The 26,423-nt window shown below is 43.6% G+C and overlaps 1 protein-coding gene across 1 annotated transcript in view; it reads right to left on the bottom strand.

The window, feature by feature from the left end:
- GLP1R (glucagon like peptide 1 receptor) overlaps positions 1–26,423 on the bottom strand; it is a 101,968-nt gene that overhangs the window by 55,922 nt on the left and 19,623 nt on the right. Inside the window, exons 2-3 of the mRNA XM_048843474.2 lie at positions 5,558–5,654; positions 4,048–4,158 (exon numbers count right to left, since the gene is read on the bottom strand). Coding sequence (XP_048699431.1) covers positions 4,048–4,158; positions 5,558–5,654 — 208 coding nt within the window. The remainder of the gene's footprint in view (positions 1–4,047; positions 4,159–5,557; positions 5,655–26,423) is intronic.

The following is a 26,423-nucleotide window of genomic DNA, read 5'->3' as shown; positions in this document are numbered from 1 at the left end:
TCATTTTAAGCACATGGATTTGAAAATGCAGGCGTTTGCCTCCCCTCAAAGATAGGGGGAGTAAGAGAAAATTCTCCTGTTTACTCTAGAATAGGAGAGTAGCCTGTTCGGACCCTCCCTGGTCAGGGCACTAAAGCATAGGCTACCAGTTTGATGCAGGCAGAGTTTCAGAAGCTACCACACACTGTGGGACACAGTTATACCTCCCTGAGAAAAGTTGGTGGCTGCAGACAGAGAGACGGGGAGATTGCTGACAGCATTAGGGATTGGACTAATGGCTAAGTGGATGAAAAAACAATCATTTTCAGCTTCCTGTCCTGCTAGTCACCCTGTGGAGCTACATGTGTCAGCAAAGCCATGAGTCAGGCTGGTGCTAAGACTGATAGCCCATCAGAATAGAGTGAGGGAGAATGAGACCTGTGAATAAGAGAGACAAAGTAGCTGCTCAAATACAAAGCTGGCCAAGTCTGCAGTATGAACAAGAAGAGTTCCTGCATTACAAAATCTCTCACTGCAAGCACTCACAGTATGGGCTCTTTTTCCAGCCCTCTAATCCAACTGGCACCAGTTCAGGCTTGTTAATGTAACTGGCTAAATGGAATCTGATTACCTTTTAACACAAAATGATCATATTAAGCAATTACTTGGGGGAAGAAAAAAAAAAAACACACAACATCTATCCCAAGCCCTAATGTGATAACTATCCAGGCCAAACAGTACAACAGGTTTTTTCCATTTACTTTGCTTTCTATGTTCTACCCCCAGCAGGAGTGGCGGGTCACACTCTCCACAGCATCTGCAATGGCTACAGCCTCACTGCACAAATTGGGAACACAGGAATTGCTACACCAGATCAGTGGCCAATAGCAGATGTTGAGAGGAAGATGCAGAAAATCCTGCAGTTGACTGACCTGTTGACAAGAGAAGTTACTTCATAAAGGGGCGGTCGACACTGAAAAGTTACATCGGCATTGCTATATCTCACAGGGTGTGAAAAAAAATCACACGCTAAAGACTTAATTAAGCTGACTTAACCCACAGTGTAGACAGGGCTAGGTCAAAGGAAGAATTCTTCCATCCTAGCTACTACCTCTCAGGGAGGTGGATTAACTACAGCGACAGGAGAGCCCCTTCTGTCCTTGTTGCGAGTGCCTACACTGAAGTACCACAGCTGTGACACTGTAGCATTTTAAGTGTAGGCATATCCTAACCTCTATCAATGGGATGACCCCCAGGCATAAGGTCAAGCATATTCTTAAGGCCGGGTCTACACTAAAAAATTAGGTCAACCCAGGTATGTTACTCAGGGGTGTGAAAATCCACACTCCGGAGCAATGTACTTAAGCTGGACTTTACCCCCAGTGCAGACAGTGCTAGGTTGATGGAAGAATTCTGTTGACCAAGCTACCACCTCTTGGGAAGGTGGATCAACTATAGCAACGGGAAAATGCCTCCCATCACGGTAGTGAGTGTCTACACTGAAGTACTACAGGGGCACAGCTGCAACGCTACAGCTGTGCCACGGCAGCATTTCTAGTGAAGACATAGCTTAAGAGTCACACTTCTCAAGCTACGTTTAACTGTTGCACTTCCCACTCAGTAACATCAGACCTCACCAAAGAGCCTTTCGAGATACTTCCTGAACAAAGCCTCATTCGTAACTTTGTCTCCCTTTTCAGCATGTGTAGAATAGAAAATTAGGGGTCCACACCCAGCAGTGTCAGAGCCTATTTTGGATTTATGGGAATGCATTGCTATGTAAGAACACACAAACAATGTGAGTGTGGTTATAGAAGGGAACTGGAGGCTCAATTCACTGCTGTGCTCCATCTTTTGAAAGATTTTTCCTCCAGGGAAAAGACAGTGTAAGGACGCAACTCATCTAGTCTGGCAGCATTTTATACCCACTTGGCAGTGGTGTAAATGACTCCACAAGGTGCAGTGCAGTGATGAGTCAGGCCACGGAAATTCAGACTCCTGGGTTACATTTCCAGCTCTCACAGTAACTTTGTGTGTTATCTTCAGCAAATCACTTCATTTCTTTGTTCCCTTCCTTCCCCCAACTCCCTTATGTCAAATAGGGACAATATAGGGTCTAACCAGCAATGAAGAGGAAAGGAGATTGTGAGGCTTAATTTGTGTCTAAACTGCTTTTGCAATCCTCCTGGGCAATACTCTATAGAAGTCCAAAGCATTGCTATTATTTTCACTCAAATACTCTGCTTTCAGGGCAATTCATTTTACTTATTTGCAAAAGTATATGAAAGATATTGCACTTTCTGATAACTTAGTACCCCACAGTATTGCGTTAAATTCTGACTCTCTCTTGCAGTGATGGTTTCAAGTGTTGTTAGCAGTCAAATGACTGCACGTAGAGTCTTAAAGACTGAAAATAAATGGGTTTGCTGGAGGGAAGGAGTTTAATCCTATAAGTAGGTTATTAGATATCCAAAAAGATTAGAGTTATTGGAAAGAGTTCTGGAGCATCTGATGGGCTTTTAGGTCAAGTAATTGGAAGGTAAAATACATTTGTGCATTAGTAAGAGAAAATCTTTAAATAGCTTGAAAGATTTAATATCTTTATTAATGATCTGGAGGGGATAAACAAAGAATATTAATTCACAGATGATATCAAGTTGACAATTGCTACCAACAGCAGAGAAATAATATAAAAGTGAAATATAGACTGAGTGTAAGAAAAATGTTATTCACCTTGGACAAATGCAAAACATACATCTTGGAAAAAATTATCTCCAACATGGGTATTTAGTGTGAGCAAGGTACTGGTAAAGGAGTAATGTGAAAAGTGTAAGGGTCATTCCAGACAGCAAGGGAAAAAGGAGTGAGCAGCTGTGACAATATACCTCTACTGTAATAATCTTGGTATAAGGTATGCCTTTTAAGGTATCATCTGAAAACTCAATTTGCTGATCAGTATTGTCCTGTAAAATAGGTGTGGCAACATTGTATGTGAAGTTCTAAGATTCACCTTTATGGTGTTAACAACACATGTTTCAAACTCCACAGTCCCGCCCAAACAGAAGCTGGCAAACAGGTCTGTCCTAAACAAAGGAATGTGTGCTCTGCTTAATTTGCATTTAAGCAGTAAACACTGTCATCATCAAGCAGGAAGGGAACACAAACGAAGTTCAAACAGGTGGAAAAAAAAACAGCAGGGAATATCCTTCTACATAGACTCTGACTCCTTGTTCTCAGCTAGAAATGTTTTTCTACAAGGGGAACAGACACTATAAAAAGGAAGGACGAACACTCCTAGGGATCCTCCCTCCCCCTTCCTATCACATTCACCGCACCTGAAGAGACAAAGGAAGGTGTTGGACTCTGGGAGAGGGGTCCTGACAAAGAATTTGGTCAATAACACTGCTGAAAGCATGTGGTGAGAAAACTTTGCTTTGACTCTAAATGTAGTGTGTTAAATTAGGCACCAGTAAGCGTTCTCTTTATTTTTTCTTATAACCGTTTCTGACATTTATACCTCTTTACTTGTACTAATTAACTACAAAGAAATTTTAAAACTTGTTTTAATCAAATAGAGTACGTTCAAGCTGAAATATCTGGGTAACTCCCTTTGGGGTAACCACATATTATACCCTTATAGGAATAACGGATATAACATATTCATACTGTCCAGAAGAGGGGTGGGGAGATGTGATCAGATTCCATTCCATTTGCCTGAACAGCCCAGAGTTGCAAATTATTTTCGTTGCCATGTAGTGGGTTGCTGTGGCATACCAGGGTACAATCCAGAGTAATGAGTAGCTGTGTTACCCCTGCCCTGTAAGCTGGGGTGCCCTTTACAATGCCTTGCTCCTCACAAACAGCCTCCAGCATATAAGTCACTCTTAAATGTGTGTGTGCTGCAGGCGGCCAGTCATACCTTGGTTCTTAGCAGCCATAAAAGTTATCACAGGGTGATCACAACACAGTCCCAGTGCCATGCAATGGCTGCGTAAGTTTAAACAGGCTGCTGAGAGGCAAACATCTCACATTTGGGGTTGGATTTGCCCAGAAAGGATAGACTCTTACCTGTGCTGGCCCAAGGAAGATACCAAGGGCAGCTTACATTCACATAGGACCCAGGTAGCCCATCAGGCCAGCAGGCATAGTCATCCAATGTCCTGCTGCAGAACTTGCCTTCTGCAGAGAGATGGAGAATGGGATCAAGCATTGCCCTTGAACCATGATGACTGTGAAGAGCAACCATCGGAAAACAGGAGGAATGAAGGTGAAGCAACTGCACCACATAACTGTAAAAGGTTTTGTTTTATTTTAGGAAGGGGAAAAAAATACCATTTATCCTCACCCCTTATAAGAATAAAGGAAAGGGACTGAACCTGCCAGGCTGCTCTCTCACTGACTGAACAAATGGGCAGGATGATTGCAGAGATGACATTGCAAAGATCTTACGCCATGATGCCACAATACCTGCAGCCAGAGGCTTCCATCCTGCCCTGGTGCCAGGTATCCTTCTCATCTCTCTGCCTTTGTGTAGCCCAGTCGCTCATGTTGGTTCTCAGCAGCTCATTCTTGTTATGAATGCTGTAGATAATCTTTCCCTGAGAACTGGTTGCTGTCATGACATTGTGAATTCTAAATACATTGATACATTGCTAATATACCCACACAATGACCATAAACGTGCTAATGCTACAGCTTCACATTTATTAAACCGTCAGTCTTTGAGGGCGTCATTCTATGCATAATGGCACAAAAGGAGATTAATGTCTCCCTCCCACTACTGCTATCACTATACACTCCATTGCAGCAATACAACAAGAGGCAGCTATGGGGAAACAAACAACATTTTTAAAAACAGTGTTTTATAAAAGTAATTTGAGACCTGCGTGGTCCATTTCAGAGCTTTACTGTAGCACAGAGGCACTCTAGGAGGTCCCAGGCTGTGTTCAATTGTGGGCTGCATTGTCAGCAAGTCTCAGCAATTTGCCAAGCATAACTCTGAACAGATTGCAGCTGGCCTTATCTTCAACAGAAGATTTCAGACTATAGAGACCATGAACTGCATTCTCATTTACACTAAGGCTGCTTTACACCACTCTGACAGAGTGGCCCTTAAAGTGGGTGTAAATTAAAAGGGACCGAATGTATATGGACTTATATGTTGAATACAGGACTCTCCTTGAAGATCCCTGTAGAACACTCCTTGCTAGGACCTAGTGTCTCCCTCGGGCTGCTCCTCCACATTAAAGGCTACAGGGCACATTGCAGAACTCCGTGGGTGGCATTCATCCTGCAGGCTGCACTGACGATACCACCTGCCTTAGAACCAAAGATGAGCCATAGCACTGCAAGATACTTTGGGCCATAGAGATGAATGATTTTATAGCTGATCCATTCCATGTAATCTCCTCTTCCACTGCCTGCATGGAAAGCGGTTATCCCAGGAAGCAGCCCAACACAAGCAGTGAGCTGGAGAGAATGGAAATGGAGTTATGGAGAGGGAGGACTTTCAAGCCCATAAGAGTTCCTTGCCACAGTTAGCAGAAGTAGATATCCCATTCCTGCCGAGCAGGCTTACCTGCCACAAGAGGGGGCGTCTCATAGAGATACTTCAGGCACTGGAGCTGATATTCTTTCCACCTCTGCATCACTTCAGCGAGGGACCCATATGCGCTCTGCAAGAGAAAGGTCTCAGGTACTTTAAGAGCCAAACCAGCTGCTTCACAGACACCCTAGATAAATAAAAACGCAGGGTAGATCTAACTGGGCTACAGCTGCAAGTACTAGAACAGCCCTGTCAAGACCGCCTATAAAGAGGAAGAAGGAAATACAGAGTTTTATGATCATAAAGAGCATATGTTGCATGCTTGTTTCTGGACAACCAAGGACGTGGCCAATGCAAAACACACAACCTGTCTGACATGGTATGGAGATTTTCCATGAAAAGGTCATGGTCACGAGTGATGCTCATTATCTGATTCATTACCTCCAAACAAACCTTTTCAATGAGCTGGGACATCAGTGAGCTTCCTTGGAAAAGGACTTCTAGCCAACAGCAACTTCTGTGATCCCAAAATTGAGGCCAAGAAAACCGAGCGCATTCAGCTGACACGGTCCAAGTGTTCCTCCAAAGCAGGGACTAAACTTTCCCCTTGTTAACTGCCTCTTGTGGGTGGCAGCTGCTCCAACATCTAGCACACTTCTCTTGGGGGGAGGGGGGTGAGAAGGCAAGGATCTGCCTCTGCACATTGCACAGATACTTACTGCCAGCTACTCAGAGTTTCAGGAAGAGAAAAGTTTCTACATCTGGTCACTGATGATTAATGTGACCATAGTGAAGCCAAGTGAATTAAGTAGTAGGCATCCTAGGTGGCTCCGACAGGCCCGTCTTGTTGCCTGCATTTTCCCTTGTAGTCTTTTAAAAACATCAAACTAGCAAAAGCTGAATTATGAACATAAGAATTACCATCCTGTAAGTGACCAATGGTCCATCTAGCCCAGCATCCTGTCTCAGAATGGCCCAGCATGGATGCTTCAGAAGGCATAAAACCAGCAGCATGAACCTAATTGTGCAATACTCTAACATGCGGTGGGGGAAAAAGTCATCTAACCCCAGCTGTTGATGTTTATGCTTTGAAGCATGAAGATTAAATAACCCTTGTAATTTTATCCTAGCTGCTTTAACTGCCCCTTTTGTTGTTTTTTATCCCTTCACATACCTAAATCCTTTTTGTGGGGGTGGGGAGAAGCCAAGGGCCTACAAAGTATCATTTTAAACTGGCAAAAAAAATAAAATAAAAAATGAAGCCGTTTTTAATTATACAAGAGTTTAAAGAAAACTGGGCTGGATTCTTTCCATTACAACGTGACTCAACTGAAGCCCATTCATTTGCCGTGCATTTTACACGAATGTAAGCATGAACAGAATTAGACCCTATATTTCTTTAACACGGAGCTTTAAGGGTCCCCCTGCCAGCACTGTACTCTTTCCAATAATTTGAAACATTTAAAATGTTTGTGAAGAAAAATTTGCACATCAAGCCTCTGCCTTGAGCAACTAACCCACCCAAAATAGGGGTCACTAATGGGAGCACATCACAACCATGCTCAGATATACAAGCATGACAATATTGCTCTCACAAACATGAGCTATGTGAGGGCCTGCGGACCTTATTGGCCAACGCATGCTTCCAGGTGCTCCTCTGCTCTTGACTAACATATTAGTAAGGTTTGTGAAGATCAGAGCTCATGACAAAAACCAGCAAAATGCTGATCAGGCTGAGCTTCTGATGACGAGCAAATGAGTTACTCTCCTGTGACAAATGTCCCAGAAGCCCAAATGAGCAGCAAGTAACACTATCATCATCATGTTCATTCATAAAGATGCTCTCAGGAGGCCTAATGAGGAGTGGGACTGACTTGCCTCAACACAACATGGACATTTATTAAGTGCCTGTATTTAAGTGTAGATTTTAATAGCAGTTACAGTCTTTGTCTAGTTGATACAAAGCACTCTGGTCTGCATCTTGCTAACTAGGGCTGCATTGCCAGTCAGATTTCACCCATAGTCCTGACTGAAGGACTAGAACTCAATCATATTTTATACAGGTGTCTATAAACACACAGAAGCCTGTAGGGAGCTTACATGCTCCTGATGTCTGGAAAAAAATAATCAAACCACTTATTTGGGTGCCTAAAGTCAAAAAAAATCTAGCCTTCTCCTTTATTAGGTTAGAAAGTCATTCACAAGCCAGCGCTCATTTTCTTCAATTGGATTAATTGTTCCTGAATATTCACCATATAACCTGCTGAACGAGTCATTTTCAGACTATAGGTTGTTTACAGGTTGTTCATTGTAACCAGTCACTATTCTTCCTGTATGCTTGGCCACTTAAGTCACACGGTATTGTTTTATTTCTTTCCAACTGCATGGGAAACGTTTTAGAAACAGTAAAAAAAGTAGCACGTCCAGGATAAGCTTTTGGACAATAATCCTTTGCCCTAAATTTGGATTCACAAATATTTTCATGGAATATTTAGTAAACATGACCCCCCACAAATCACAGCAAACCAAATTCACCCCTTTATACTGTACTGAAAAACATGTGTAAGTCATTTTTTAATTAAAAACTAGCTGTAGTCAATTATATAAACCCAAGATTATTCACATTAAGGTCATTAGATTTTCCAGAATACACTAGTTTAAAAAAAAAATTTTTTTTGGAAAAGAAAAAAAGGTGTCTTTTTTCCTGACCAGATTTAAATAGCCATATAGGAATAACCGCCTTTAATAACGACTGGGAAAACTGAAATCTCTGTCCACTTGTTTAATCAGAAGTAGATGTTCTATCTGCAATGATTTCTCATCCTGTGCTAAGGCAACTGTAATACAATTATTAGCAAACTATTATTAGGAAAATAATCAGACATGTTCTCTTTAGTGAAGAAGACTCATTTGAGGGATTACTTTTACCACCAATATCCTGCTGCAAAAAAAAAAAAAAAAAACCAAAAAACCCCCATAATCGATTGTACAGTATCTTTATTGCTCTATGCACTCAGCAGTTTATAATCTGATTAATCTGAATACCATTTCTTGTTGCTCAGTGCATACCAAATTAGTCATCGGATGTACACTTTATACATTCCACCTACCCTTTTACGAAGGGATTTAATACCAGGTGAACAATAATCAATGATTTATATAGCACGATAGATGGGCAATGTAATTAATTACTCAAACTACAGACACTAAGTTAGTGAATAGATTACTACTATTTGTATAGTGTCCGTGTGCTAGACACTTTATACACAGGTAAACATGACAAGGCCCCTGCTCCCAAGGATGGACGATCCATAGGCAGGAGGCGGCGTTGCGGAAGGCAACAAGTTACTCAAACAAATAGTGTAGTTAAGCACGTTTTGTAAGTATCATGATTTTCATCACTAGTTTGTCGCCATCTTGCAATGATTATTTTCAGTTCTTTGCTAAGTACTGAGCAGTGAGAGGAGACGCACTAAAAGGTAAATAGCCTCCCTGCAGGAGAGATGTGTACTAAGGAAAGATGGAGGCATGGCAGATTAGGTTGAGGTGGTGGGATTTCAAGGCATACGAGGGGCTGCATGAGGCACAAGTGGGAGAAGCACAAAAGGAGGCAAGCAGAGATGCAGCTTGGGTGGCCTGAAATGGATTCAGGAGAATTAAAAGAGACAAGTGCAGTGAGCCATTCATTGTAGTAATATAATTAAGTGCAATTAATCTCTGGTGATAAATTATCCCATTCAGAAAGTCTCAGGAAAGACTTCTTTAGAAATCAGCGACACCTTCATATGAAATCCTTACCATGATCTCACACTATCTTAGCAGTTTTCACTGCACAAAAAAGCACTTATTTTCCTATATCCTGGAGGCTACTCCTTGTAATACCAGGTAATTTAATCTATTTGACCCCAACGCAATCCTTGCTCCACAAGTGCTGTTCCATGGCACGAGAGCCTGAAACTGCAAGGTGCTCAACCACCTCATTTCTCATGGAGGTCAATGGAAGCGGAGGCTGCTCAGAACTTCACAGAACTCACGTGGCAAGTTCTCTCCCAGTCTCTGATACAGCTTGGAAAAATGTGGCTGTTTCTCAGAACCCTATTGAGCTACCTCCCTTCTTGTCCATGCATTCCCCTACCCCAGCCTTATGTGTGAAAACAAAAGTTCTCCTTCTACATTGGCCTCAGCTTGCCCAATCCATTCAGCTGTGTCCCATTCCAGAATATGTAATGTCCCCAGTTTACCACCAAAGACTCAATTGCTATAACATGATCCAATGGCTGGAAGCTGAAACTAGATACACTTGGACTGGAAATAAAGTGTACAATTTTAACAATGTAATTAGCCATAGGAACAACTTACCAAGGATCATTGTGGATTCTCCATCACTGACAATTTTAAAATCAAGATTGGATGTTTTTCCAAAAGATCTGCTCTAGGAATTATTGTGAGTAAGTTCTATGGACTGTTTTATGTAGGAAGTCAGACTAAATTATCACACTGGTCCCTTATGATCTGGAAATCTAATCAACTGTGATGACAAAGACTAGGATCTAGGAACTGCCAAATTCTAATCCCAACTCCCAAAGTAACTCCCCAGATGACTCTGGCAAGTAACTTCACTTTCCTGCTTCAGTTTCTCCATGACACAGGTACAATATCGTACTTACGTCACCGTGGGGTTGTGTAGATCCATATAGGATTATGCTCCTACAGTTCTTTGTAGATGTGAAGTGCTAATAATAAATCAGTAGTAATATGACTACCCTTCCAGGAAAATTGGTTCCCAGCAATGCCTAATTTCCAGGCTATTTTGCTCTGGATCAGAATCCCAGGCTTGGGGAGACTGAGGATCTTATCTGAAAGCCTTTTAGAGATTGGCCTATTACTAGTTAGGTTTTGAAAAGAGGCAAAGAATGACAGGCCAGAATAAAGAGTCTAATGAAAGGGTCACTAAACTAAGTGTCTGCATTAGAGAAGCTTCCACTCCCCGGGATGGGCAATTTGATTCCATGAACAACAGATATAGGCTTGAATTTACAACACTGAGCTTTGTCCTCTGATCATAGCCCTAAAGGAGCAGAGTACAGCACTGAAACCCCAGAAAGTCCTCTGTAAACAACTATCACCTTGTATCCACAAGGGGTGAGAATCTCCTCTCTCTGGGGAGGGCAGTTGTCAGGTTTCATTTTAGTTCTCAAGTTTAAGTGAATTTGGTGGTGACAGTCCCTCAAGCCACAGACCAGGCTCAGACACATCAGCATTAGCGCAAACTTCCCTCAAAGTGCTCCTCATCCAACAATATGCCTCAGCCCAGACGTAGACATTGCTTCTTTGAGCATGGAAGTGATTCATCCTCTGGTTCTTTTCTGTCTATGGCTTCTCAGATAACGGTCACAGTAAGCGTCCATCTTGTGGTGGAATTTTGTTGTGTCTGTCTGCCCAGGACATGGATTGACATCCCTCCTCACTCCAACTCATTTCACACAGAGCACCAAACAACCTCCAGCCAGTAACAGCTTTTAGTCACTACTGGGATATAATGGATTGAATCCAGTGGTTTGAAAGCAAGAGTGTCAGCATGCCATTATTAGTTCCCTGAGTCAGCCTCTGACTCAGTTCTCAGTTTCTCTCTAATGTGGTGTTGTCCCATATAGACCTGAAGATTATTATTTTTCTCTCAAGATTTTTAAAATTTATCTGAAAGAGAAATCAAGGTGGCAGTGGTGTTTTCTGAAGACACTGTAGTGACAGCATAGGTAAGGCTGACCTCCAATTTCAGTAATAAGGCAGATTTTGCCTCCACATCTTTACCTTTCATGAAAAGGTACCCAGAATCCCTGAGAATTGGTTAGGGTGCTCCTCTGCCAGGGTATAATAGGTCTTGAAAGTCTGAGAAAAACCAAAAGAGGCAATGACATGGAAGAAACATAAAATCTTCAGAGATGAAGTCTGCAGATACAAAAATTGGGGGAGTAGTAAATAATGAAGAGGACAGGTCACTGAGTCAGAGAGATCTAGATCACTTGGTAAACTGGGTCAAGCAAACAATATGCATTTTAATATAGCTAAATGTAAATGTATTCATCTAGGAACAATTTAACTTAACAAAGAGAAGGTTAAGTGGTGACTTGATTAGTGTCTATAAGTATCTACACGGGGAACAAATATTTAATAATGGGCTCTTCAATCTAGTAGAGAAAGGTACAACACAATCCAATTGCTGAAAGTTGAAGCTAGATAAATTCAGATTGGAAATCTGGTGTAAACTGTGAACAGTGACAGAAATAAACCATTGGACCAATCTACCAAGGGTCGCGGTGGATTCTCCATCACTGAATTTTTAAAATCAAGATCGGATGTTTTTCCAGGAATTATTTTTGGGGAAGTTCTATGGCTTGTGCCATACCAGAGGATCACAATGATCTCTTCTGGCCTGGGAATCTATGAATTTCTGGAAGTGGTATTGGGGAGGGCAATACTTTGACCACTTTGCTCTCATTCATGGGACTTGTTATATGCCAAATTTCACATTCCTTTTGCAGATGGAAGGTGGATCACAGGGTGCCCTATAGACACAGATAATAAATCCACTATGGGACACTCCATTGATAAAGTGCAGTCCTGTAGCTCTTATTTTGTGTGTTGAAGAGCTGTTTTGTCGGAGGACTACGTTGTCTCTTCATTTCGGGTGATGATACAGGGCAGAGTCAAGGGCATTTGTGAGACTGTGGTTTTCCATGTTTTCATATGCTTTTAAAGCATATTTTCATTTTAGAAAACAGTTTTCCACAGTTTATTATTTCCCCTTCTTCCCCAAGTTTGACTTTCCTTCAGTTTTTTTTTCCCACTTGGAGTTATGATTGCCCAATTTCAATTTTCACTCCAATTTATCGTGGTCTTCTTGATTTAGGCAAGCCGCAGTGCCGCTCTGAGATGAAGTAATTATTATTACCCTGCCTTGGCAACTGCTTCACTGATCAAATGAGCTCGCCTTAATTATGCCTCCCAACTCATATTTTACAAGTTACTCGGTTGGCAGCTGGGTCATTCTGGACAAACCCCTCGGAAATGGCAAACACTGAATCAGAGCAGCCCTTCATTCAGAGAAAAAAGTCTTTACTGCCAGCTTTCAAGAATGTTTTACACAACATTTCTGGTTCGTTAGTAACCAAGAAAAAATTACTCAACAGGCTGGAGAGCTAAATTCCCCCCCCAACGTTCTCCCTTTTTAAGTTTCCTCCCTTCTCTCGTTGGGAGCAGTAACTGATGAACACATGGAGGGAAAGCACTGCAGGAGTTACTGAGAGATTTCTGCAGCAGCTTCCTGCACACACCTGCCATTTGGCCTCTCTCTGAGCAGCAGCAGCTGCTCACCATTTCTCCAGCATTTAGTCTTTTATTCCCTTCCCTAGCACACTGGGCCTCCATGAGGTATCCTTTGCCATGGGATCTATCTCCTGGTCCCAGATTAGTTGGTGGATCAGGGACAACACATCTGGAACGCTAAGACTCTCAACAAAACAAAAACCAAACCAACCAACGTTCAGTTTCAGTTTTCAGCATTGTTCTTATTTTTCCTGAACTAGTTTGCTGGGCCATAGCGGGAATGGCACATTAGTAAAGCATTATCTTATTAACTGCACTTTCAGTTTCAGCAGTGTCTAGAATTAAGAGAGATCCTCTAGCAATCGATGCATGGAATGCTTCTCCTCTGGTAGGTCAGATGCTGTAAAAAGGCTTTCCTCTCCTATGTGGCTTTGTACTGGGGAAGTGGCATTTTCTATTACACCTGTCCTCAGTGACAGATAGGGATGGGATGGAGAAGAATTACCAGCAGTCTTTACTCCTGCTCCTTGAAATGTCCTCCAGCATTTAGGTTGGGATGGAGCTCTGCCCACTGGTCATTGTGGGAACCAATAGTCAACATGCTTCCAGCTCAAGTGGACACAGATTTAGTTTGACAGCCATTTTATCAAATGTTCTTTTCATTACAGCTTCTTTCATCTGTTCTGACAAATGTTCCTGCGCAGGACTTACTGCCTGGGTCAGTTACAAATCCAGCATGAGAAAACTATGCTCCTAAGCAAAGGCACAAAGAAAAACCCCCTTCCTTGGGGGACTCTGGTGACAAAAAGGCTCAGTTTAAAATAAATAAATAAATAAAAATGCAGCCACAGCTATAAAAGAACTCCAAATCAGGAAGTAGCCCCATGATTCTAGCAGAGTGCTGGACAATTCTGTGGCACTCCTCTCAAAAGGGGGAGAGACCAAGATGATACAGACTCTGTATAAAAATAAGTTAGATTATACTGCCACGTGCAGCTCAGTAATGCTATCCACAGACAAGGTTTATGGAGTACTTTACCAGCACTATGACAGGTTTCAGAGTAGCAGCCGTGTTAGTCGGTATTTGCAAAAAGAACAGGAGTACTTGTGGCACCTTAGAGACTAACAAACTAAGGTGTCACAAGTACACCTTTTCTTTTTACCAGCACTGTAATTCTTATTTTAAATGAGTTGCATAGTTTTGCTGGCCCAAGGCAGTACAGCTAGCAAAACTGTGGAAGAAGATGGGGAGAAATCAGACCTCTACTCCAATTCACTTGACAGGGCTGTCAGAGGTTAGGAGAACTGTAATTTAAGTCTCTCTCACACAAACACACCAGAGGGAGATGAACCCAGCCCTCTATCAGAAGAAGGGGTGTTATAACATGGAATCTTTCAAGGAGTGAGGAAGGGAAGAGGGAGAAAGGGAAAAGATTGATGAACCTCGTATGGTCAGAGGTGCTGTGAAGTGCAGAGATCTGTGACGTAGAGGTCAGCAGCTTCACGTGATACAGAGAAGGAAGGATTCACCTAATCAAGTAGGATTTTTGTTTCTTTTTGCTGTGGTTTAAAAATGCGGTGAGTCAAATTAACCCCGGATGACTTCCATGGACATACACCAGGGAAATATCTAACCCAATACCTACTGAACCAGGTATATTTAAAGCACCTCACTCATGGACATAGAAAAGCTCTATGCTGATTAGTTCATTTGTAAAGTGACACAGGCGAGTAGGCCGGCCACCATGGAATAGGCAAAACAAGAACAGATAAGGAATATAAAATGATGTGCTGCAGACCAACCCCTGTAGTTATGAAACTGGGACATTGGGTGTGGGGCAGGGAAGATTCCTTGAAGATATTTAAGATTCAAGAATAAAAGAGCATCTCCTTTAGGAGACAACATGCATCTCAGTTCCAAGAACTGACACCTTGAGGCCACGCAGCAGATGCTTAAGGTGATTTAACAGAACAAGGGCCCTCAATTTATTAAGAGTCTCAAACAGTCTAACAAACCATTAGTTAGCTAAGTCTCACAAACACCATTGTAAAATAAGCAATATCCCCATTTAGACAGACAGAGGAAGGGATGCACAGAGGTTAAGTGATTTGCCCAAGACTGTAGCAGCAGAACCAGGAACAGAAACCAGGTCTCAGCCTTTTACTGGTATTTCTAGACAGTTATATCCCTAGTGATAAAAGATTAAAAAAAGCCACAAAACAAAAACACACCCACATCAAAACCTTAACACCCCTCCACCATCCTAAATAGACACCGCCACATTTGTCTTAAAAACAAGAGTGAATCTTCAGAGCTGAGTCACCAGTTTTGATAGGAACACTTTATTCAACCCTTTGTTGCTGTATGCTCAGATACACTGATATGAACTTAGTCTCCAATATAAACAAGTGATTTGAGACAGTAAAATAACAATCACAAAGCTATTCAAGAAATCGGATACATAATTTCATGGCTCCTGCATTTCCTAATCATAACTGAATTCAAGAGAAGAATGCAATTACCTCTATAGTTTTTAGAGTTCCAACTCAGGGAAACTAGTTACTTCTGTTTTAATTAACCAATAGCAGTGTAACTCGTTAGCAGCTCATTGTCACCATATTCAAGGTCCACTGTCCAGCTATCTGCTGTATTGACCTTTTCCTTGGGACAAGATGGCTGATGTTAATATGGTGGGTCCTGCGCTTTTCTTGGCAGGGGGGCTAAGATGCCACCCCTTGCCCGTGGGCCACCGAGGTCCCCGCTAGTGGCCCCGGAAGGTGGTAGAGGAGGAAAGCGGGGGAGGGGTCTGGGTTTGCTCCTCACTCTGAGCCCCAGCCCCTCTCAACCCCTGTGGGTTCTTACCCTCTTCCCCCTTGGGTGGGGTACCTGCTGGGGGAGGGTCTCCCTTACTTCAATTCTCTGATCTTTCAAGTCTCACAGCACACCTCCAAGCTCCAGTCTTCTCTTCTTCCTCCTGACTGCCTGAAGTATGGGGTTTTATTAGATTCCTGACAGGGCCTTAATTGAAATACAGGTGCTCCAATTAACCAGTAGCCACCCTCCCTAGTCTACAGGGAACCAAGCCTTAAATAGCCCTGGGTTTATATATTTCCCCTCCAGCACTCTACCACTACTCCCTGGCCCTCCTGTATCACACCCTGTTAACCATCCCTCTCCCAAGACTGTCTATATGCAATGGCTTTGTAAATTTTCAGCCAAGAACATAATTACAAGACAGACTTGTTTCAGAGTAGAATTGAGACTTGAGAATTGAGCCCACAGGACCAGAACTCTCCAAACTACACTCATCTCAAACTCTTGGTTCTATTAATGAGAAGTATCCCCTTGGATGTTTCCACTGTACTTCTCCTCATTGTAAAAACAGTGCAGGCTAGCCCTTACAGTATATAGTGACATGAGTTTACTGTACCTGCAAGCAAGGCAGAACAGCATCGCAGACTCTTGGCCAGGCTTTGCATATGCTGGAGCACGTACACTAGATTTCACATGTTTGGATGCATGCAGCATTTACAATTTACAGGCAAGCACATACATTACACTATGCAACACGCAACCCACACGGCTACATTTTCTACACCCCAAAGACTTGTTTTGTCAAAATTAGGACAGCAGCAAATTCAATCAGGATTAAAAACAAAAAGAGCCCTCTATGTCAGTTTGCTTCACAGCTTCTACACAGTCCCTCCAGCCTGCAACACCCTCTTAGCCTTGGTCTACACTAGAAGTGGAGGTCGAATTTAGCAGCATTAAATAGATTTAACCCTGTACCCGTCCACACGACGAAGCCCTTTTTTTCAACTTAAAATTGATTTCCTTACTCCACCCCCGACAAGGGGAATTAGCGCTGAAATCGGCCTTGCCGGGTCGAATTTGGGGTACTGTGGACACAATTAGACTGTATTGGCCTCCAGGAGCTATGCCAGAGTGCTCCATTGTGTCTGCTCTGGACAGCGCTCTCAACTCAGATGCACTGGCCAGGTAGACAGGAAAAGGCCTGCGAACTTTTGAATTTCAATTTCCTGTTTGGCCAGCGTGGCAAGCTGCAGGTGAGTGCAGAGCTCATCAGCAGAGGTGACCATGATGGAGTCCCAGAATCGCAAAACAGCTCCAGCATGGACCAAACGGGAGGTACAGGATATGATGGCTGTATGGGGAGAGGAATCTGTGCTATCAGAACTCCGTTCCAGTTTCTGAAATGCCAAAATATTTGTCAAAATCTCCCAGGACATGAAGGACAGAGGCCATAACGGGGACCCAAAGCAGTGCCGCGTGAAACTTAAGGAGCTGAGGCAAGCCTACCAGAAAGGCAAACAGCCGCTCCGGGTCAGAGCCCCAAACATGCTGCTTCTATGATGAGCTGCATGCCATTTTAGGGGGTTCAGCCACCACTACCCCAGCTGTGTTGTTTGACTCCTTCAATGGAGATGGAGGCAACACAGAAGCAGGTTTTGGGAATGAGGAAGATGATGAAGTTGTAGATAGCTCACAGCAAGCAAGCAGAAAAACCGCTTCTCCTGACAGCCAGGAACTGTTTCTCACCCTGGACCTGGAGCCAGTACCCCCCAAACCCACCCAAGGCTGCCTCCCGGACCCACCAGGTGGAGAAGGGTCCTCTGGTGAGTGTACCTTTTGAAATAGTATACATGGTTTAAAAGCAAACATGTTTAATGATTAATTTGCCCTGGCATTTGCAGCTCTCCTGGATGTACTCCCAAAGCCTTTGCAAAAGGTTTCTGGGGAGGGCAGCCTTATTCCATCCACCATGGTAGGACACTTTACCACTCCAGGCCAGTAACACGTACTCGGGAATCACTGTAGAACAAAGCATTGCAGTGTATGTTTGCTGGTGTTCAATCATCATCCATTCTTCATCTCTCTGTGTTATCCTCAGGAGAGTAAGATATCATTCATGGTCACCTGGTTGAAATAGGGTGCTTTTCTTCAGGGGACATTCAGAGGTGCCCATTCCTGCTGGGCTGTTTGCCTGTGGCTGAACAGAAATGTTCCCCGCTGTTAGCCAAGGGGAGGGGGGAGGCAAAATGCGACCTTGTAAGGAAAGCACATGTGCTAGGTATGTAACGTTAACAGCAAGGTTTACTGTGAAAGAGTGTACCCATTGTTCTATAAAATGTGTCTTTTTAAATACCACTGTCCCTTTTTTTTTCCCCCTCCACCAGCTGCATGTGTTTCAAGGATCACAGGATCTTCTCCTTCCCAGAGGCTAGTGAAGATTAGAAGGTGAAAAAACACACTCACGATGAAATGTTCTCCGAGCTCATGCTGTCCTCCCACACTGACAGAGCACAGACAAATGCGTGGAGGCAGACAATATCAGAGTGCAGGAAAGCACAAAATGACCGGGAGGAGAGGTGGCAGGCTGAAGAGAGGGCTGAAGCTGAAAGGTGGCGGCAGCGTGATGAGAGGAGGCAGGATTCAATGCTGAGGCTGCTGGAGGATCAAACTAATATGCTTCAGCGTATGGTTGAGCTGCAGGAAAGGCAGCTGGAGCACAGACCGCCACTACAGCCCGTGTAACCAACCGCCCTCCTCCCCAAGTTCGATAGCCTCCTCACCAAGACGCCCAAGAACACAGTGGAGGGGCCTCCGGCCACCTAGCCACTCCACCCCAGAGGATTGCCCAAGCAACAGAAGGCTGGCATTCAATAAGTTTTGAAGTGCAGTGTGGCCTTGTCCTTCCCTCCTCCCCCACCCCTCCTGGCGCTTCTCTCCTCCACCACCCCTCCCGGGCTACCTTGGCAGTTATCCCCCTATCTGTGTGATGAATGCATAAAAAATGTATGAATCTGAAGCAACAATGACTATTGCCTCTGCAAGCGGTGATCGAAGGGAGGAGGGGTGGGTGGTTGGCTTACAGGGAAGTAGAGTGAACCAAGGGGTGGGGGGTTTCCATCAAGGAGAAACAAAACAGAACTGTCACACCGTAGCCTGGCCAGTCATGAAACTGGTTTTCAAAGCTTCTCTGATGCGCACAGCGCCCTCCTGTGCTCTTCTAGCCGCCCTGGTGTCTGGCTGCACGTAACCAGCGGCCAGGCGATTTGCCTCAACCTCCCACCCCGCCATAAACGTCTCCCCCTTACTCTCACAGATATTGTGGAGCACACAGCAAGCAGTAATAACAGTGGGAATATTGGTTTCGCTGAGGTCTAACTGAGTCAGTAAACTGCGCCAGCGCACCTTTAAACGTCCAAATGCACATTCTACCACCATCCTGCACTTACTCAGCCTGTAGTTGAACAGCTCCTGACTACTGTCCAGGCTGCCTGTGTACGGCTTCATGAGCCATGGCATTAAGGGGTAGGCTGGGTCCCCAAGGATAACGATAGGCATTTCAACATCCCCAACAATTATTTTCTGGTCTGGGAATAACGTCCCTTCCTGCAGCTTTTGAAACAGACCAGAGTTCCTGAAGATGCGAGCGTCATGTACCTTTCCCGGCCATCCCACGTTGATGTTGGTGAAACGTCCCTTGTGATCCACCAGTGTTTGCAGCACTACTGAAAAGTGCCCCTTGCGGTTTATGTACTCGCCGGCTTGGTGCTCCGGTGCCAAGATAGGGATATGGGTTCCGTCTATAGCCCCACCACAGTTAGGGAATCCAATTGCAGCAAAGCCATCCACTATGACCTGCACATTTCCCAGGGTAACTACCCTTGATATCAGCAGATCTTTGATTGTGTTGGCTACTTGGATCACAGCAGCCCCCACAGTAGATTTGCCCACTCCAAATTGATTCCCAACTGACCGGTAGCTGTCTGGCGTTGCAAGCTTCCACAGGGCTAATGCCACTCACTTCTCAACTGTGAGGGCTGCTCTCATCTTGGTATTCATGCGCTTCAGGGCAGGGGAAAAGAAGTTCCATGGAAGTGCCCTTACGCATGCGAAAGTTTTGCGGCCACTGGGAATCGTCCCAGACCTGCAACACTATGCGGTCCCACCAGTCTGTGCTTGTTTCCCAGGCCCAGAATCAGTGTTCCACTGCATGAACCTGCCCCATTAGCACCATGCTGCCCGCATTCCCAGGGCCCGTGCTTTGAGAGAAGTCTGTGTCCATGTCCTCATCACTCTTGTCACAGCGCAGATGTTGCCTACTCGCGCAGTTTCGCTTTGCCAGGTTCTGGTGCTGCATATACTGCTGGACAATGTGTGTGGTTTTTAATGTGCTCTTAACTGCCAAAGTGATCTGAGCGGGCTCCATGCTTGCCGTGGTATGGCGCCCGCGTGGAACGATTGTCTGCCGTTGCTCTGACGGAGGGAGGGGCGACTGACGACATGGCTTACAGGGTTGGCTTACAGGGACTTAAAATCAACAAAGGGGGTGGCTTTACATCAAGGAGAAACAAAAACAGCTGTCACACAGAATGGCCCCCTCAAGGATTGAACTCAAAACCCTGGGTTTAGCAGGCCAATGCTCAACCCACTAAGCTATCCCTCCCTCTGGTATTTCAGGCAGGACTGAATCTCCATTAAAGTTTTCAAGGTGCCCCTGAGAGACCTCAACAAAACAATTGTCAGCCGGTGAATTCACCGGGGGGGGGGGGGAGCAAATGAATACAAAATAAATCTAGTCTATTTCTTGTTTTGATCCACTCCATCTATCTTTTACATCTTTGGCTGGCAGCAGACAGTGCAGTAGGACTGCAAGCCATCCTCATCTCCTGCCTGCTCACTGTAAGATAGTACAATAGGACTGCCTGCAGGGTTAAAGAGAATGACCTGGTCGAGTCACTCCTAATTTAGTCCCTGCACCCATGTCTGCCCAGGTGCTCCTGACCGACCTTACCGTGGAAGCCAGGAGCACTTCGGACACGATGAGGATGGTTTTCAGGCCTATTGCACCGTCTGCTGCCACAAGGCAATGGATTGCTGCTGCTGTGTAGCAATGCAGTACCGCGTCTGCCAGCACCCAGGAGACATACAGTGACAGTGAACTGAGCAGGCTCCATGCTTGCCGTGGTATGGCATCTGCACAGGTAACTCAGGAAAAAAGGCGCAAAACGATTGTCTGCTGTTGTTTTCACAGCGGGAGGGAGGGAGGGCCTGACGACATGCACCCAGAACCACCTGGGACAATGTTTTTTACCCCATCTGGCATTGGGATCTCAACCCAGAATTCCAATGGGCAGTGGAGACTGTGGGATAGCTACCCACAGTGCAACACTCCAGAAGTCAACGTTCGCCTCGGTACTGTGGAAGCACTCCGCTGAGTTAATGCACTGAAAGCATTTTGTGTGGGGACACAATCAACTATATAAAACCGATTTCTAAAAAACCGACTTCTATAAATTTGACCAAATTTCATAGTGTAGACATACCCTTAGAGCACCTCTCGCTGCATGAAGTGGCTTAGAGGAAGGATAGACAAGTCAGAATGGACCCACAGGCTTTCCTCACCCTAGGACTTTACGTGCAGCAAGTGTTGGGCAGCAGCATCACAACGGGGACCACTTGGGCTTTTAGGACTTGTCAGAATTCCTATCTCAAGGCATTTTACAAACAGAAGCCTCACAATACCTTTTTGTCAGATAGGAATAATATTTATCTATTTCATAGAGGGCTAAATTAAGGCCCAGAAACATTAAGGGAATTGCCAAAGGTCACACAGTAAGTGTCAGAAGGGGGAATGGAATCTGGGAATTCTGACTCCCAAACCGCTATTTTGTGTGTGTTCCTTAAGAGATAAATGCAACATCAATTCCCTGAAGTCACATGTATATATAGAGCTTAAAGAATATTTAAAATACTCGGTTTCAAATGATAAGCCTTAAAATAAAACTTTTCTATCAAGATAGCTTCTCTTGGAATCTGTTTTTGATCTGTAGTCTAGTTCAAAAATAGGAATCTAGATATCGTTCTGTTTCAATATTCAGATAGTTTCCTAAGTTATAGAGTTGATTAGTTGGGATTTACAACCAAACAGCCAGCCACCTTTTTAGAATGCATCTAAGAATTTAAGGATGGATTATTTTTGTATTAGTTTGACAGTTTAAATTTGACTATTTAATTGGATGATTTAACTCCAATCTAATATTGAGACTCACCTGTTTGTTTTGATCTTGATTAGATTCCCATTTGACAAGGCTTTATTTTTAGTTGAATATTAATTTAGCTTTGGTAATATATTATTTTCTTAAAAATACCCCATAAAATCAAATTAAGAAGAGCTTTAGTAAATTTTGTTGACGTTTAGTGAAGTAATGTTTTTTTCAAATAATCAATGTGGGTCTAGAGCCTCTGAGGGCCTGGGGTGGAGGATACCATCTGCTCAACCTAAAAGCCTGACTAGCTGCCCCTAATGGGTATGTCTACACAAAAAAACCAAACAACCAACCACCCCCGCAGCACCAAATAGCAGAGCCCAGGTCAACTGATTCAGGCTCACAGAGCTAAACATAGCAGTGTAGACATTCAGGCTCAGGCTAGAGCCGGGACTCCATAACCCTTCCTCCTCGCCAGGCTCAAAAGCCTAGACTCCACCCCAAGCCCAAAATGTCTACAAACACTATTTTTAACCCTGCAGCCTGAGCCATAAGCCAATTGACACTGCAGGTTTTTCTGTGCAGTGTGGTCATATGCAATAAGTCTATAGTTCTCATATCATCGATCCTAGCTACAAACACCTGAGTTAACATGTTCTGCAACAAGTGCCCCTCAAATCTTTCATTTCGAGGTGTAAATCCAGCAAAAAGGTACACCCCAGTTGTCAGTATACTGTATGAAAGTTAGCTGGCTACCCCGCAAACCCAACTCCCAAAAATCTCCTGTGTGATGTTACCCCAGTGACCAATCACCACAATTGCACCATAGACATGCATATACAATAGACAGACATTACTGCCTATTTCTGTCCTGTCAGGTAATCCTGGCAATCAATGCACAAGTTGCATCATCACTCAATGATAATGTCTACTGAGACACTGCAGATTGATTCCTGCAAAGTAGAGTCCAGAACCCTTGCCATGCTCCTATGTCCTCCTGCCTCTCTTAGTAATCACACAACTGAGGAAACTGCAATACAAAGTCGGATCAAGGGGAAAAGTGTCCCTTTATTAAGGAACAGTGCAAGGTTAAATCTGATTAGGCAACTACTGAGTGAAGCATGTGGATATTGTGCAGGGATTGAGTGCAAGTTATCCAATTCTGACACTTTAGAAGGATATTAAACTTCTGTAGTTACTGATGGAATAGAATCTTGTCACAGTAAGATATGAATACATCATCCTGCTTCTTTCCAAATACAGAACAGAAATATTAAAATACTTTTTCCTTTTCTGTATCACCATTGATAATTTTGCCATCAATTTTCTTCATTTCTTAACTGCCAATTAGTACTCATTACTATCAACTTCCCCATCTTTCCACTGTTGTATCAATGTTTCTCAGCCAGTGGTACACATACCCCTGGGGTATGCAGGGGTGTTAAATGGGTACATCAACTCATCTAGATATTTGTCTGGTTTTACAACAGCTTACATAAAAAAGCACTAGCTAAAAAAGTACAGACTAAAATGTCATACAGACAATGACTTGTTTATACCGCTCTATATACTACACACTAAAATGTAAGTACAATATCTATATTCTAATTGATTTATTTTATAATTATACGGTAAAATGAGAAAGTAAGCAAATTTTCTACTAATAGTGTGCTGCAACACTTTTGTAATTTTATGTCTGATTTTGTACGCAAATAGTTTTTAAAGTGAGGTGTAACTTGGGGGGTACGCAAGACAAATCAGACTCCTGAGAGCCAACATGTTATATATTGGGTTTGTAAAATTATTTTAGTTGCTACTTTCACTTCCCTGCTTAATCTGAAAATCCTTTTTTAAAATTTAATATATGTGTGTGTGTATGTGTGTATTGTGACAGGGTCAGGCCAGATGGCTACAGGAGAGTGATAGAAGGCAGATATATTAGCCCCAGGTTAAGTAGGTCCCTTTTCCCTGGGTAAGGTAACAGAGACGGTTCCAGAACAATCAGGAATCTTCTGGAGACAATTAAGACTGACAGGCGGATTAGAACACCTGCAGCCAATCAAGAAGCTGCTAGAATCAATTAAGGCAGGCTAATCAGGGCACCTGGGTTTAAAAAGGAGCTCACTTCAGTTTGTGGTGTGCATGTGAGGAGCTGGGAGCAAGAGGCACTAGGAGCGGAGAGCGAGAATGCATACTGTTGGAGGACTGAGGAGTACAAGCATCATCAGACACCAGGAGGAAGGTCCTATGGTGAGGATAAAGAAGGTGTCGGGAGGAGGCCATGGGGAAGTAGCCCAGGGAGTTGTAGCTGTTGCACAGCTGTTCCAGGAGGCACTCTAAACAGCTGCATTTCACAGGGCCCTGGGCTGGAACCCAGAGTAGAGGGCGGGCCCGGGTTCCCCGCAAACCTCCCAACTCCTGGTCAGACACAGGAGGAGTTGACCTGGAGTGTGGGTTCATGAAAACGGTCAAACTGAGGGCTGCTGTGAAGCTCCAAGACAAGCAAATCCGCCAATAAGTGCGAGACCCACCAAGGCAGAGGAGGAACTTTGTCACAATATAAAAATAAAAAAAATGAAAGTGCATTTTTTGTTTTTAACCTAAGAAGCCTTCTTATGAGATTGCTTTATTAGATGCCCCAGAATTCTGCATTCTTATAACAGTGCCCAATTATTGACAGTTTTCTATTAAATTTTTTCCTCCCATTCAATTTCACTAATTTTCTTCCTTCAGTTTTACATCATCAGCTCACGGCTTGTGTTTCCTTCAGTATATTCAGTACTTTCTATTATGTGAATAAAGGAAATTCTATAAAGGACACTGTTGTGATATTGGCCCTACATATGATCTCTGAGTCCAGACCTCTAAAAACTTTCATGGATTAGGTGATCTTCTCAGCAAGTTATATGACAAGTCCTCAGAGTTAGGGGTGTCCTGTTCAGCAGTAGACAGTAGGCAATCTAGAACGTAAAGCACTTTTCCACCTTTGGGCACATTTTGGCTGTCCCGATGCGGGTGGAGGGGAGTCTCCGCTTGTAACAGCTGCAATATAGACTTGGAGAAATTCTTTGCACTTCCCTCTGCCTCAGCCCAGGTTTTCCCACCATTGATGTTCTAGTCCCTATCCCCCTCTTTTCACCTGGAGAATACATGACAATCAGCCCCTCTTGCCCACAGAAAAGTGGCAGGTTCTGTTTCATACTTTTAGAGCTATTGCTGATTTAATCAGAAAGTTCTATTTGGTATTCCTGCTAGCCAGCACAGCAAGGCACTTCCGGGACTTAATTTGCCAAATTACCAAACATGTTTTATTCACCCTGACAACAGCAGAGGCCATTAGCTCTATTCACACAAAAGCATTAACACTGAGAAACTAGTTCCATCATCGGGCTGGAAGTCTGCCAGGACTTCTATCACTCATTCACTGTGTGACCCTTAGAAAGTTACATCCCTCTACCTCATTTCCTCCATACATACCTGTGACACTGGGAATAATATTTAGCATGTGTTATGATGAGTATTTCATCATACTTTATGAGTGCTATAGACATACAACATATATTATTTTGAGAGAGAGAGAACTTTTTCCATAAGCATCATATACAGAAACACGGGCCACTTGTTCTAGTCCTAAACAGACACTCTCCAACTCTGGCCTCAAGACCGATCCCTACTGTGCTGTCCGGGAGATGTCCTTGCAATATGATTGCAAGAGATTTTGTTTGCTTTATTTTAATTTATTCACTTGGACAGCTTCTCTCTTCCTCTCATTATTCGGTCTCACTGAGCCCAAACTTTTGCTTTCAGCCTGAGAGGTAGCCAGGAATATTCCCAGACTTATTTGTAATGCTTGATCTCTTTAACACTTGAAGGAAAAATCCCAAGCATTTCATCCTAGGAAGGCTTTAATAATAGCTTATATGAATTAATATTTAGAGATTAAACCATTTGGTTATCTGGACCAACCCACACCAATTTGGGGCAATTCAGATACAGACATCCTGAACTTAATGGACCAATCCTAATTCCACTAAGAATGAAACACACGTAGTAATAGAGAGAGAGAGAGAGAGAGAGAGAGAGAATGAGAATGGGCGGGGGGGGGGGGGACTGACCAAAACCACCCAACCTACTATTTGCAAAGGAGCCGATATTTCCAAGGAAACACACAAAGGCCCCTGCATGGAATCCTCCTTCACACCCTGAATGTTCCTTATAGCATTTGGATAACATTACAGGAGACCTCAAGCACAGGAGACAAAGATGTGATCAAGAGCCTCAGAGTCTACAGCCCAGTTCACAATGTACAATGGAAGCAACAGGTGGGAGAAAAGGCAAGATGTGCTTCCAACCCCTGAACGGAAAAGCCCCTCTTCAGATCATCCTGGTAGAATATCAGCAGTAACAGAGCATAACGACGATCATTTATTAAATGAACAAAAAATGTCACCACAACAATAAGGTCGCATAGTTAAGACCTGGAAGTGAAAAGATGCTGAGTTAACGCCGCTGTTGGAATCTTCCACATCACGGATATGGTTCATTATTAACAAAA

Source organism: Caretta caretta, chromosome 3 (assembly GCF_965140235.1).
Source record: "Caretta caretta isolate rCarCar2 chromosome 3, rCarCar1.hap1, whole genome shotgun sequence".
NCBI lineage: Eukaryota > Metazoa > Chordata > Testudines > Cheloniidae > Caretta > Caretta caretta.
This window is presented reverse-complemented; position numbering and strand designations above follow the sequence as displayed.